This window comes from Copadichromis virginalis, linkage group LG12, assembly GCF_057382275.1.
Source record: "Copadichromis virginalis isolate Kocher_CV1m ecotype Utaka linkage group LG12, C_Virginalis_male_GT1.1, whole genome shotgun sequence".
Lineage (NCBI taxonomy): Eukaryota > Metazoa > Chordata > Actinopteri > Cichliformes > Cichlidae > Copadichromis > Copadichromis virginalis.
Genome location: NC_140629.1, coordinates 5,144,915 through 5,156,749, shown reverse-complemented (window position 1 = coordinate 5,156,749; position 11,835 = coordinate 5,144,915). Strand labels below are relative to the sequence as shown.

The 11,835-nt window shown below is 39.1% G+C and overlaps 2 protein-coding genes across 3 annotated transcripts; both read right to left on the bottom strand.

Moving 5' to 3' along the window:
* Positions 1–696: 696 nt before the first annotated feature.
* prkab1b (protein kinase, AMP-activated, beta 1 non-catalytic subunit, b) lies at positions 697–5,296 on the bottom strand. Its single transcript, XM_085474460.1, has 8 exons — positions 4,992–5,296; positions 4,674–4,837; positions 3,535–3,704; positions 3,353–3,446; positions 3,122–3,236; positions 1,724–1,857; positions 1,552–1,620; positions 697–1,402 (listed from the first exon to the last, which is right to left on the bottom strand). The coding sequence occupies exons 2-8, from the start codon at positions 4,818–4,820 to the stop codon at positions 1,325–1,327; spliced, it is 807 nt and encodes a 268-aa protein (XP_085330586.1). The 5' UTR covers positions 4,821–4,837; positions 4,992–5,296; the 3' UTR covers positions 697–1,324.
* Positions 5,297–6,670: 1,374 nt separating this feature from the next.
* On the bottom strand, positions 6,671–9,819 carry LOC146696350 (transmembrane protein 233-like). 2 transcript variants are annotated; one of them, XR_014923090.1, is made up of 4 exons: positions 9,476–9,819; positions 8,412–8,546; positions 8,204–8,331; positions 6,671–7,362 (listed from the first exon to the last, which is right to left on the bottom strand). XR_014923090.1 is itself a non-coding variant. In XM_085474098.1 (3 exons), the coding sequence occupies exons 1-3, from the start codon at positions 9,632–9,634 to the stop codon at positions 8,320–8,322; spliced, it is 306 nt and encodes a 101-aa protein (XP_085330224.1). In that variant the 5' UTR covers positions 9,635–9,819; the 3' UTR covers positions 6,671–8,319. The 2 variants fall into 2 exon arrangements, 1 of the variants encoding a protein (XP_085330224.1); XM_085474098.1 differs by having other exon boundaries at positions 6,671–8,331.
* Between the last annotated feature and the right edge of the window lie 2,016 nt (positions 9,820–11,835).

The window sequence follows — 11,835 nt, the reverse complement described above, 5'->3', positions numbered from 1 at the left end:
GATTCTAAATGCTGCATAACAGTTTGCACCTAAATATCATGTCATATTTGCTCTTTTACATTTCACATGTGCCTTTCTTTCAAGTTGACCCCAAAATTTGTTCTCCGTCAAGTGTCAAGAGCTACCAAGTTGATTAGAAATATAGAAATATAACATTCTGTAATATGTTCATGTTATTTATGTCCTTTACCTACATGTTTGTGCAACAGAAGTAAACATCTGTCATGCTTCCCTTACCTGATTTTCACTCTGCTAAACTTGTTTCTTTATGGGCACAAACAACAGGAAAAAAAAAAAAAGACTGAAAATATGTAATTGAACCATTTCCAGGTTTTGCTTTTCATCGTGTCCATTTAAAAACAATTTGATTATGTGAATCTTTACCTGGATGTAGATACAGTAGGTGCAGTGAATGCTTATGCTTAGAGTCAACATACTGTTGAGTATGTTGACTACAGCCGTTTTAGTATATTCATTTACAAATTGCATCATTCAAAAAAAATAAAAAAATAAATAAGAACAGCTGCACAGGTGGACACTGATGCTCATCTCATGCTGAACTAAAAAAATAAGTGTACTCGTGCAATTCACGACAAAAACAAGAACCTGGTTTCTAAAGCCCAGTGTGTGCACAGAATCATACAACCTCAAAAAATAAAAACCCACGCACAAACACAAAAACTCATAGCACTAATGGATTTTTGCAGTCATCATTTTTTTATGAAAATTTCATTCTATTTCTGATTTATAATGTGTCATCTGAAAAACATTGTATTTTTAGAAAAGAAAAACAAAAAACAACAGAGGAATCATATGAAATTCATTACATGTTACATTTTTTCCACCTCTTAGTGTCTTTGTGTCCATTTCCTCGTGTAAGGAGAGCCGATGCAGCTGTGCTAGCCTCCTGGTTAGTAAAACTAACATTTTTCAAGTCTCAGTTTCAGGCAATTCCAGGTCACTTCAATTCAAATGTCAAAATTGAGGCTTGGCGTCAGAGTTGAACGATTACAGATCTCCCCCGTCCTCATCATTTTGGTCTCCAGCAACCACACTTGTATTAATTAATCAGGGTGAAGTTGGAATGAAGTCTTTTAAAACACCGGCCTGCTCATAACATAACACGTATTTGCAAACATTGAACATTTCAACATTTTCAAATTCTGAGATCATAGAACAGTTCAAAATCAATAACTTTACCAAATGTTTTAAACCGATATCAGGAAGATACTTTAGGTCCAGTTTCAGCAAAGCAGTCCAGATAGCAGCTGTGTACACCAACAGATCGATTTCAAAAGAGGAGGAGGGAGCGCACCTCCGTGGATTATATTGGCTTGTACAGAAGAGTGGTCACGTACTTTTTCTTGTATCGGTGTGTTGCACTGAGAACCATCACCCCGTCCTTTAAAAACAAACAGAAAGCAACCCACAATCACATGACATTTTGACACAGCACCGTGAGAACTGACAATCACAATCTGAACTACAGCATTAACAATTTGGGCAAAAATTAAAAATTAAAAAATAAAAAAGATCTATTCAATTTGTTACCTTGATGGAGAGGGCATACAGGTGATTTAGCATCACATGGTTAGGCTCTGGAAGCAGTGTCGGGTCACACTGTGGAAAATTCACAGCAGGATGAATCAAACGTAAAATTAAACATATGCATATAAATAATTATATAATTAAATGTATATAACAACTCAAAGCCTGGACTTACAGAAATACCAGTGTCCTTGTTGAGCAGCACTTGCAGCAGGTGAGGAGGTAAGAAAGGAGGATGTTTGAGTTTGTCATCTGGCTTGGTTACATATGCGTCCTGTAGGTAGGGGCCAGGAGGAGAACTGGACAAGTCTGGGAAAGAGTGATCAAATGTAAACAAATAAATAACTTCGCCTTAATAAAGCTTTACAGAGAGATACAGCAGACAGAATTATTCAAGGACCCTTTGTAAACAAACACCAGTGAAAACAAACAAAAAAACAATATGCAATATTGAAATAAAAACCAGACTCCTCCAAAATGCTGCAGCTGCACTCTGCATATTTTAGCTGTTTCGGCGCATGTAGACCATCATTTTCTGGGACAATCGATTCAAAGGCTTTTCCATCAATAATCTTTATTAATCAGGCAGCATAAAGTTTGGACTCGATTCCAATCATTCATCTACAGTCAGCAGCCACATTATTGGGTAAAAACTGCTAGTACCCCTGTTGCCTGCATAATTGCTGTAATTCTTTGCTGCATAGACTCAACAAGGTGCCGAAACATTCCTCAGATTTAGTATATTAATTTGATATTGATATGACATCATCACAGTTGCTGTAGATTTGACAGCTGCACACTCATGATATGAATTCTTGTGTTGCACCACATCCCAAAGTCCTCTTTGGACTGACAATGGCCATTTGAGAGCAGTGAACCAACCGTCATGTTAAAAAACAAAACAAACAAAAACCAGTTTGAGATAACTCGAGTCATCTCAAACATCAGCAATATTCAGGGTAGACTGGTGTTGCTCACGCTAATACACCATCAGCAGCCTGAACTGATACGAGGATTATGTTGTTTACATAGTCGGGAGCCCACAGAAATTATAGCTTCAGTTTCCTGTTCTTAGCTCGGTGTGGTCTTCTGCTGCTGTAGTCCATCTGACTTCACATCAATAAGGCATTTTCTCCCAGAGAAAAGCCGCTCACTGGATATTTTGTCCCACCCACTCCATTAGCTAGAGACACTACAGATGGTTTTGTGGGGGGAAAAAAAAATCCCAGCAGATCAGCCATTTCTAGAATACTCAGACCAGTGTGCGGCCAACAACCACGCCAAAGTCACTTAAAATCACTTTTATTCTCCATTCTGCATTTTTGTTTGAACTTCAGCTTCATGCCCAAATGTACCATGTCGTTACCATGTGATTGATATTTGTGTTAACAACAGGCTGAATGGGTGTACCTACGTAACAAGCTGGCTGCTAAGGGTACAATCATCAAAGCAATAATCAGCCAAATATCCAAAATTGTGAGCATACAAATCAATATGGCCCAAGTCTGAACATGCTTTGGAGTTACAGAACCACCTCAAAGTTTTTGAGTTACAAATTAACAAGTTTCCATACCCGAGACGTCAGCCGAGTCCTGAGAGTCAATCCTGAGGGCATCAAAGACTTCAAAGTCTGTTGTTTTCACCTGTATGACATTATTGACTGTTCCAGTTTTAGACGTTACCACGGCCTGTGTGAGAGCATAAAAAAATTAAAACATTTTAAAAAGGTAATGATACACACTTCTAAGTGTAAACCACTAATAAGAGTAAACTAGTGACCCCAAAATGTAAAACCTCCACTCACCCCAGCCGGATCCAAGATCCACTGACCATCCACACAGAACTTGTATTGGTGCTCTCCCTCAGGCAAGTCCACAATAGCCACAAAGTTATTCCGACTGGGTTTGAGAAACAACCGCTTGTTACTTTTTAATAAGTTTAAACAGTGAAGCATCTCTGAGGCTGCTTTCCCCTGACTCAAACTACCTTTTGTTGAGTGGGATCTTGGTAGACCAGTTGTTAAAAGAGCCGGACACAAAGACGTCTTTCGCTGCACCCGCCCATCTGAACACAGTCGGTCTGGCCTGCGCTAGATTTTTAGCGTCGCTCTCCAGGTCCTGCTGCCAGGCCAGAAACTCCTGTAACTCCTGTGGAGACTGAGAAGCATGATATCACTGCATTACTGCCCTGTTAGCAAGAGCGCCTGTAGTCTTTCTCCAGACTGAATGGCAAACTTAGAAAAACACTAAAGGATACAGAAAAGTGCTTTTTGTATGTGTAACCTCTAAAACATAGCTTTAGCTTATGATGCTCTTTGATGTTACTCTCCAATTAGATACAAAAAGACTTAATTCACCTTTATCAGGAATTTGACATTGATAAAACAAACTGTTGGACAAATCTTTGTTTTAACATTTGACTTGTGTACACATCACTAACAGAATATATAGCCTTCCTTACATCCATTACACACAGTTTGCACATCCTGAACAGACCACATTTGACCATTTTGACACATTACTGACACTTTGCACCAACTATTTTACAAGACACTAAGCTCTTTGGATTGCTCTCCCTCCTCCGAGGTAGTGTCAACATGTTGCCTCAGCATTAATTAAACTGGTTAATCCTGCCTCTTGTTCTCCATTACACTGCACTCTGATCAGTCGTAAAAATAAAAGCTTCTGGTTAATAATTCTAGTTTAGGCCCCTCTTTTACCTCTTTAAAACCATATATAAGAGGTATTGATCCAATTTTATTTATATAGTGTCAATTCACAACAACAGCTACCTGTTACAAGGTGCTTTATATCATCAGGTAAGGAGCATACAATAGAGAGAATATCCCAGCAATCACACAATCCTGCTCTGAGCGAGCACTTGGTGACATAACTCCCTTTTAACAGGAAGAAGCCTCAAAGGAACAGCCAGGCTCAGGGACTGGCCGCCATCCACGGCGACCAGTTGTGGTTGGGGGGGAAATTGGTTAATTGTACAATAATTGGTTCCAACTCATTTAACAACAAATTTACTTCCAAAAGCCTGCATGTCACTTGCTATCCAGTGCAATGGGACAGAACAGAAAGCTTTATTTAAGAGTTCATGGTGTAAACTTGCTCTAATACCTTTTGATCTTCTCTCTGGTAAAGGTCTGCATCATCTGCGCTGTCCATCATGATGTTAGAACGAGCCTCCTTCCCTCCATGATGTCCCTCTCTGTACGACCTCTCACCATGACTTCCACTGGATCGGTCACTGCTGCTGTTCCCCATCCTGATCGCTTCACACACTGCAAGAGACAACATCAAGTCAGCAGAGTCTACCGGGAGCCCCGCAGTGGTCCCTACAATGACCACCAGGGGCCCTTCGCGATACAATTCACGTATCCACTAATAACAACAGCAGCAGCAATGATTGCCAGCTAACAACTACAAATAACCCACCAAAATAAACCCTCCCAGTGGCGCCTCGGCTTCCTGCAGGATGAGCACCTTGGTCGGGGTGTTTTTATTCTTGTGTCCTTATCGTTGCTTTTTCCGTCTCCTGAAAGTTTTCCTCTGCCTGTAAACAGCAGAGCCGAGCGGCGTCCTCCGTCCCCGCGGACTAATACAAAACAGCAGTCAAGTTTTCTCCTGGCCCTTCTTTCTTTCGTTTTTTACCTTCCGCTGCCCTGATTTTAGTTTTATTCCGCCTTAGTCAGCCGTACTCTGATGACTTTCGCCGTTGAGCGGAAACTTCAGCGTCTGGCGTTGAAAACACACCTCTTCCGCCTCCTGTGCTCGTTTTCAAAGGCAGTTTAACTGTTTGCTGCCCTGTCGTCACTGACAAGACCTTCTCGTTTACTGCGGCGGACTCATCTTTTTATAGGTCGTGTCCCGCGGCTTCTTGAAATCATTGAAATGCCCAAAGAAAAAGAGACTTGGACGTTATCATCCGCGTTCAAGTACGATTTTTTTTTAAATATAGTCACAGTTTTTAAGGTTTTAAAGGTTTCGAATGCATTTAGAAGAAAATGCAAACATAGTGTATGTATTAAAACTGAATTTTTTGGACTCGAACTATATGTGCCTATTTCCACTTTTCTGCATGTTTTATCGTCAGTTCAGTTTTATTCATATAGTGCCAAACAGTCACCCCAAGGCGCTTATATCAGAAACTAATACGGAGAAATCCAAAACCATAAAAAAAAAAAACCTCTATTAGCAAACACTTGGTGACAGTGGGGAGAAAAAAACGCTTTAATCAGGAAGAAACCTCCAGCAGGGAGGGACAGAGCTCTGCCATGGCCGGTTGAGGCGAACGGGACGGAAACAGGACAAAAGACACACTGTGGGAGAGATTAATAATAAATATTGATTAATTGCGGAGACACAGAGCTTGAAAAGAGGTGAGTGAAGATTAAATACTCAGTACATCATGGGATGTACCAGCAGCCTTGGGCAATTGCAACGTAACTGAGAGGGTTCAGAGTCACCTGATCCAGCCCTAACTCTAAACTTTATCAAAAAGGAAAGTTTTAAGCCAATCTTAAAAGTAGAGAGGGTGTTTGTCTCCTGAATCCAAAGTGGGAGCTGATTCCACAGACCAGGAGGCTGGAAACTGAAGGCTCTGCCTCCCAGTCTACTTTTAAATACCCATAGGAGCCACAGGTAAGCCCACAGTCTTGGGGCAAATTGTTCTTTTGGAGTGATACAGTAAAGATGGGTTCTAATGATTCAATACCTTATATGTGGCGAAAAGGATTTAAAATTTTATTCTGGATTTAGTTATACAGGAAAAAAATTGTAAATAGAGTCAAATTTTGTTAATTTGCATGTTTATAACTGCTAACATCCTGCCAGGAAGTGGAGATTAAAATTATTTATATGGTTAAATATCGAATTTTTAAATGATGGATCTAAGTGCTCATGTTAATTAATGTGCATTATCCCTGCTAAATAAAAGAATTATCGCCTGTTCTTTACTGACGTACTGCCAGCTTTTCTGTGTTACGATCACAGATCCATAGGTTTCTGCAGCTCAGCACTCACATCTGATTCTTCTGAGACATTCTCACACCTCTCCAGTTTCATGTAATCCATATATCCGGGTGTTACTGTATGCACTCAAAATAAAAACAACACAGGGTCATCAGTTTTTAATAAAATTCATCTCTTTTTTTCTGTCTGGATTAGCAGAGAGAGAACTACTGTACATGTAAATACAATTGACAGCATGCATTTTAACGTGTATCAGTTTGTTCCCTGAAGCAATATGATGTCCTGTTTTTAATGCAATTCCAAAAAATGAATATTTGATAGATGTTTTGAAAAGAATCCAAATGTAGCATAATACATTTAAACATCCTGACATTTTATTTGAAATAAAATTCAGTGGGTCACAATGTTACAGTTTTAAGATTCAAAAAGAAAATCTTAAACAAAAGCATTAACATTAGCAGTCGTTTCCACAGTGGTCATTTTTATTTTAGACTGTGTTGGAGAAAAAAAAATCAGCAGCTTATTGTATTTCCAGGGATATTCTCTATAAAATTTCAGTGCTTCATGTGCAAACAGATTACTTTCCAGTGTTGCAGCATTGGAAACTTGGTCCAAAGCACAAAAATCAAAATCATTCAAAAGATTTTAGCTATGGTTCATTTTCACCAGCCAAGGTTTACAATTAGAGATGTAGTTCCTTCTTTTCTCTCTTGGGGATTTATATGGATTTGGAAAAGGGACTTCAAAGGGAAAACCAAGTCGAGATGACCTTCTTCCAGTGCTGTACAGAGTTTACGATCAGCCGAGAAGCATGGCACTCATGTTTTATGAGGTTCTGCCGATGGAAAATGCCAAAATCAGAGGTTAACACAGATCACAATGAAAACCTCTTCATTAAGATACTTCTGGGTTCACGGCAATGTGCCAGCAGTTTCACTACTATAAGCTGGTGATTAGACTTTTATTTTCTTTTTAATTAGCACAGTGATTAAACTGTAAAAATTGCATGCTGTATTTTTAGCCCTGTAATAGCGTTAATGTAACCTCTCAGATTACAACTACTCATACACGTAGTCAACAGCTTGCAGCAGGTGTCAAAGAAGGTGAAATGAGGCCAAAAGGCAAAGTGGACTGAGTATTGTGAAATTAACCTACTATAGTGTGGCAATATTGTCGCCAGATCATAATCATACTATTGATTGTAAGGAGATCACATGAGTTGAGTCCCTGTTTGAAATATACATTTTGGTATAGGTTTAAGCTTTGCCATCAGCACTTCTAAACTCGTTTTTATTCTGCATGACAGGAAATATGAATATTGTGTCATTTCTATTTTGTGTAATTGGCCATTTTTTGTGAACAAAACGTTTAATGTTGTATTTGTCACCTCACATCATGTACAGTAAGATTGCAAACACAAGTTAAGAATTATCAGTGGCTTCTTCAAACAATAAGATGTTTTCTGTTTATGTTATCAAGCAGATGTTATCTGATAGCGGTTCATAATTTAGCCCTTTAGTTAAAAAAAACCCTGCTCACTGGTAGTACAGCAAAGGCTCCTCTTTTACCTTACATTCACATAGCCTGTGAAAATGCAATTGCAATATCATTTACATAATAGCTTCAGCCAGGATGTACGGTACATTAAAATTAGGTCCACCAGATCTTTTAAAAACCTCCAAAGCTGCTGATGACAGAAGCCAAACAGAGCTCCTTTCCACCACATGGTGCTCATCTCGCCGTAACAGTTCCACCTTTTCGCCTCTTCCATCTCCTCTTTCCCCTCAAGAGGTCACACCCCATGCTGTAATGGAAAAAAAACAGATTGCTGAAATGTCTTGCTCTTTCTTTTTTATACACCTCTTATATCTGGTGCATTCATACCGTGGTAAAGTGTATAATGATGTACGCAGTGATGATGACAGCACCGATGACAAACGAGGCAATCCCCAAGTGGAGAGCTTTCCGACCCAGCCGTCTGGAGCCATCATAGTCCTCGTGGGTATAGCTCTTCTGGGCCTTTGGGACAATTACGGACATTACCGTACATGCTCACACTGTGTGTGTAATGTTTTGTGGGCAAATGTGCTGTGAGGAAAAGACTAGTTCCACTTTCCCAATAATAATAATCCTCATAGTGACACACAGCACGTGGCTTTCATGGGAATCTGCACCGAACATTTAGGAAATGATTATTTGTGCGTTACATCTGCACCTGCCTCTCATGTTGTCTCTAATTCATATTTGTATTGTAGCCAATGTCCTAAGCAGTGGTAACCACACGTTGCTAAGCCTGCATGCCTCATCTTATTACTCACGGCTACAGCAATGCAGCAGCTGCTGTTGGCACTCACGCCTTCTCATGTGACAACTCAAAGACTTGACATCAGTCTAAATGCATCTTTGCTATCTATTCTTCAACTTTGTTCAACTTTGTGCCACCCTGGCTGGTAATGGATGTTCTTTCCTGAGCTTTATCCACATGCTGGTCTGATAGCATCGTTGTATGGAGCATTACTGTAAGCAGTCCAGGGTGTGGTTGGATGCTTGGAAAGAAACAGGAGGTATATTTGATCTTAGCAAACATCAGCAGAAGCGTTAATGTTAGGCCACTCAGAAACGTTAAGTGGGTTGGAATAACTTTACACAGTAAAGATGCAAATTTCTCACTTGACTTATGTTTGCTCCATATTTAATAACTATTGCAATCACCCCACGTGGTCTGTAGAGTTTTTCCCAGCAGTGGTACTTTTACCTATAAAATATGCATTTATGCAGGATAACATATGCTTTGATTTTTTTTTACATTTATTTGTTTTTTTGTTTTTGTTTTTTTAATGCCAGCATACCTCTTAAAAACATTACGCATTCTAACCCACAGCTATTCATTAAACTAAAAAAAAAGACAGGATTCAGAAACCTCGCATTTCCAGCTTCGAGCAACTTACCAGGACAGAGAAAACCAGCGCCACAATATTGATGGGCCACGCAGGACAGAAACAGGTGAACATGGTGAGCCAGAGGTAGCTCCTCATAGGGGGAGTCTCCCGAGCCTCCTCGTTCTTCACAAAGTCAGAGCTCCCATCCAGTGAGGGCTTGGTGTTCATGACTGGCTTCAACACCCGCCGAGACAGTAGAAAGCAGAGAGGCGAAACAACAGCACTGAGACACTGGGAGACACTGGGAGGCTGGAGGTGGAAGCAGGGGAGGGGAGGCAGTGGAGCAGCGATGATGGAAGATAGAAATCAGCCAGCAGAGATTATGAGAGAGATGCAGAGGAACAGAGGCAAGAAGCCTGAGCAGATACATTTATAATGTTTTACTTCAGACTTGTAATCATGCATTTTTTTTTTGTAATCAATTATTTATTATCGCCTATATAAAAGGAGGAAGTGAAAAAAGGAAGAGAAGGTACCATCAGCTTAGTCTCAAAAGTGACAGAGCAAAATATGACACAAAAAGGTCCACCCTACCCTTTTTCCTCCAACCTCATGTACCCCCATACTCAGAACCCAGATGGTATACGTTAATGCGGTCAGAGAGAGAGTATATCAAAAAAGGAACACATAATGGATACATAAATAAAACATTAATTTTTAATAAACACATTAAAACTCTGCATGCCTCTGTGCTCCATCCCCTACTGCTCATGTATCGTGTACAGGCATGAAATAAAAAAGCTCAACAAGGAAAACAGACTTAAAACAATACACATATATTTCAACTAATTTATCTAGTAGCCTATTACATTCATAGGAATGTGTTAAATGTAATTTATTATTATTGATGGCAATGAAATGCACATTTAAAGCAATAATAAAAATAGCACTGTGCCTTGAGCCAACCCTCATTTCTTTACATTTTGTTTCCAGACCTTCTTAAGATGATCTTTTTCCCAGGTTTTCTCAAGGTTTATTTGGACATTGGCTACTTTTTCAGTCTAGTCCTTGTACCTGACCATTGTCGAAGGAATGCTTTTGTAACCCACTTACCACTGACCCAGCAATCGTCCAAACACAGAAAAGGCACCTTTCTCAAGGGATGAACCAGTGTTCTTTCTACACGAACAGCTTCTTTGTTACTAGACGCCAGGTTAAAAAAATACATAATTTCTTTAGTCAAGTCTACGAAAAATGCCAAATACAACACAGTTTGAGTTATAAAATAGTATTTTCACCAACAAGGTGATTCCCAAAAAGCTTGGGTATATCTCAGCATGGTGTGCAGTGTGTCCTTAAAAAATTCAGCGGAAAGTGGTTAAGTGGAGGATAAAATTCTTGTCACTGATGGATTCTCCTTCTCAGAGCCCGGACCTCAACATTATTGAAGCAGCGTGGGATTGTCTTGACAGAGAACAGAACAAACAGCAGAAGAGCTTTGAATGTCCTCCAAGAAGCCTGGACAACTATTCCTGAAGACTACTTCAAGAAATTAGAAGACATCTGCCTCAGATAGTTTAGACTGTGTTGAAGAATAAAGGTAGTCATACCAAATATTCATTTTTAAGCTTGTTGGGATCCTACAAACTCCGTTTATGTACTTTTGTTCCTTTTATGTTTGCACATTTCAATACATCACTGCATCTAATTCTTACATTCCTAATAACATAAAGAAATGTGTGGCTCAAGACTTTTGCACAATGCTGTTTTTATGGATTTTGTGCAAATTTAAAGCAACGTGGAGTAAAGCTGGTTCTCCTTTAGAGCATATCATAGTAAAGAAACTAGAATTACACATAACATTGGGGTTTGTTTGTTTTTTAAAAATTGAGTAATTTTATAAAAGGCTTATTTTTACTTATTGTTTTGTACTGAAGTTTATTACAAATGATAATTCTGGACAAATGTTAAGACGCACTAATTTTACTCAGCAAAGGCCATCTGCTGTCATGTATTTGTGCCAAATCAAGCCAATAAATGGAGCTAGAAATACAAGATCATTTTCCTTAGAAATAGTAGTTTTAAATGAAAAAAAGCAAGTCTGTGTAGGAAATCAAGAAAAACTCAAACAGGACACAAAAAAGTGGAATGTTTTAAAATAATTTATTAGGAATAAAAGTTAAAAAGTTTTGCTTTCCTCCAAAGGAATAAACACGAGAAAAATGAAAATCAGAAAATGTTACAGTGTTGACAAGATTGTTATAATGCAGTGAAATCAGCATCAGAGTTTGAAATACCATGGTAGCTCGCAGCAGACAGAGCGAGTGTATCAAAATGTTTAAAAACCTGGTATTTTGTAGATGGGGAGTGCTTTTTTATTTTATCGTGTCCGGCCAGTGCAAAATCCTAGTAGCTCTGAAAATAAGTGT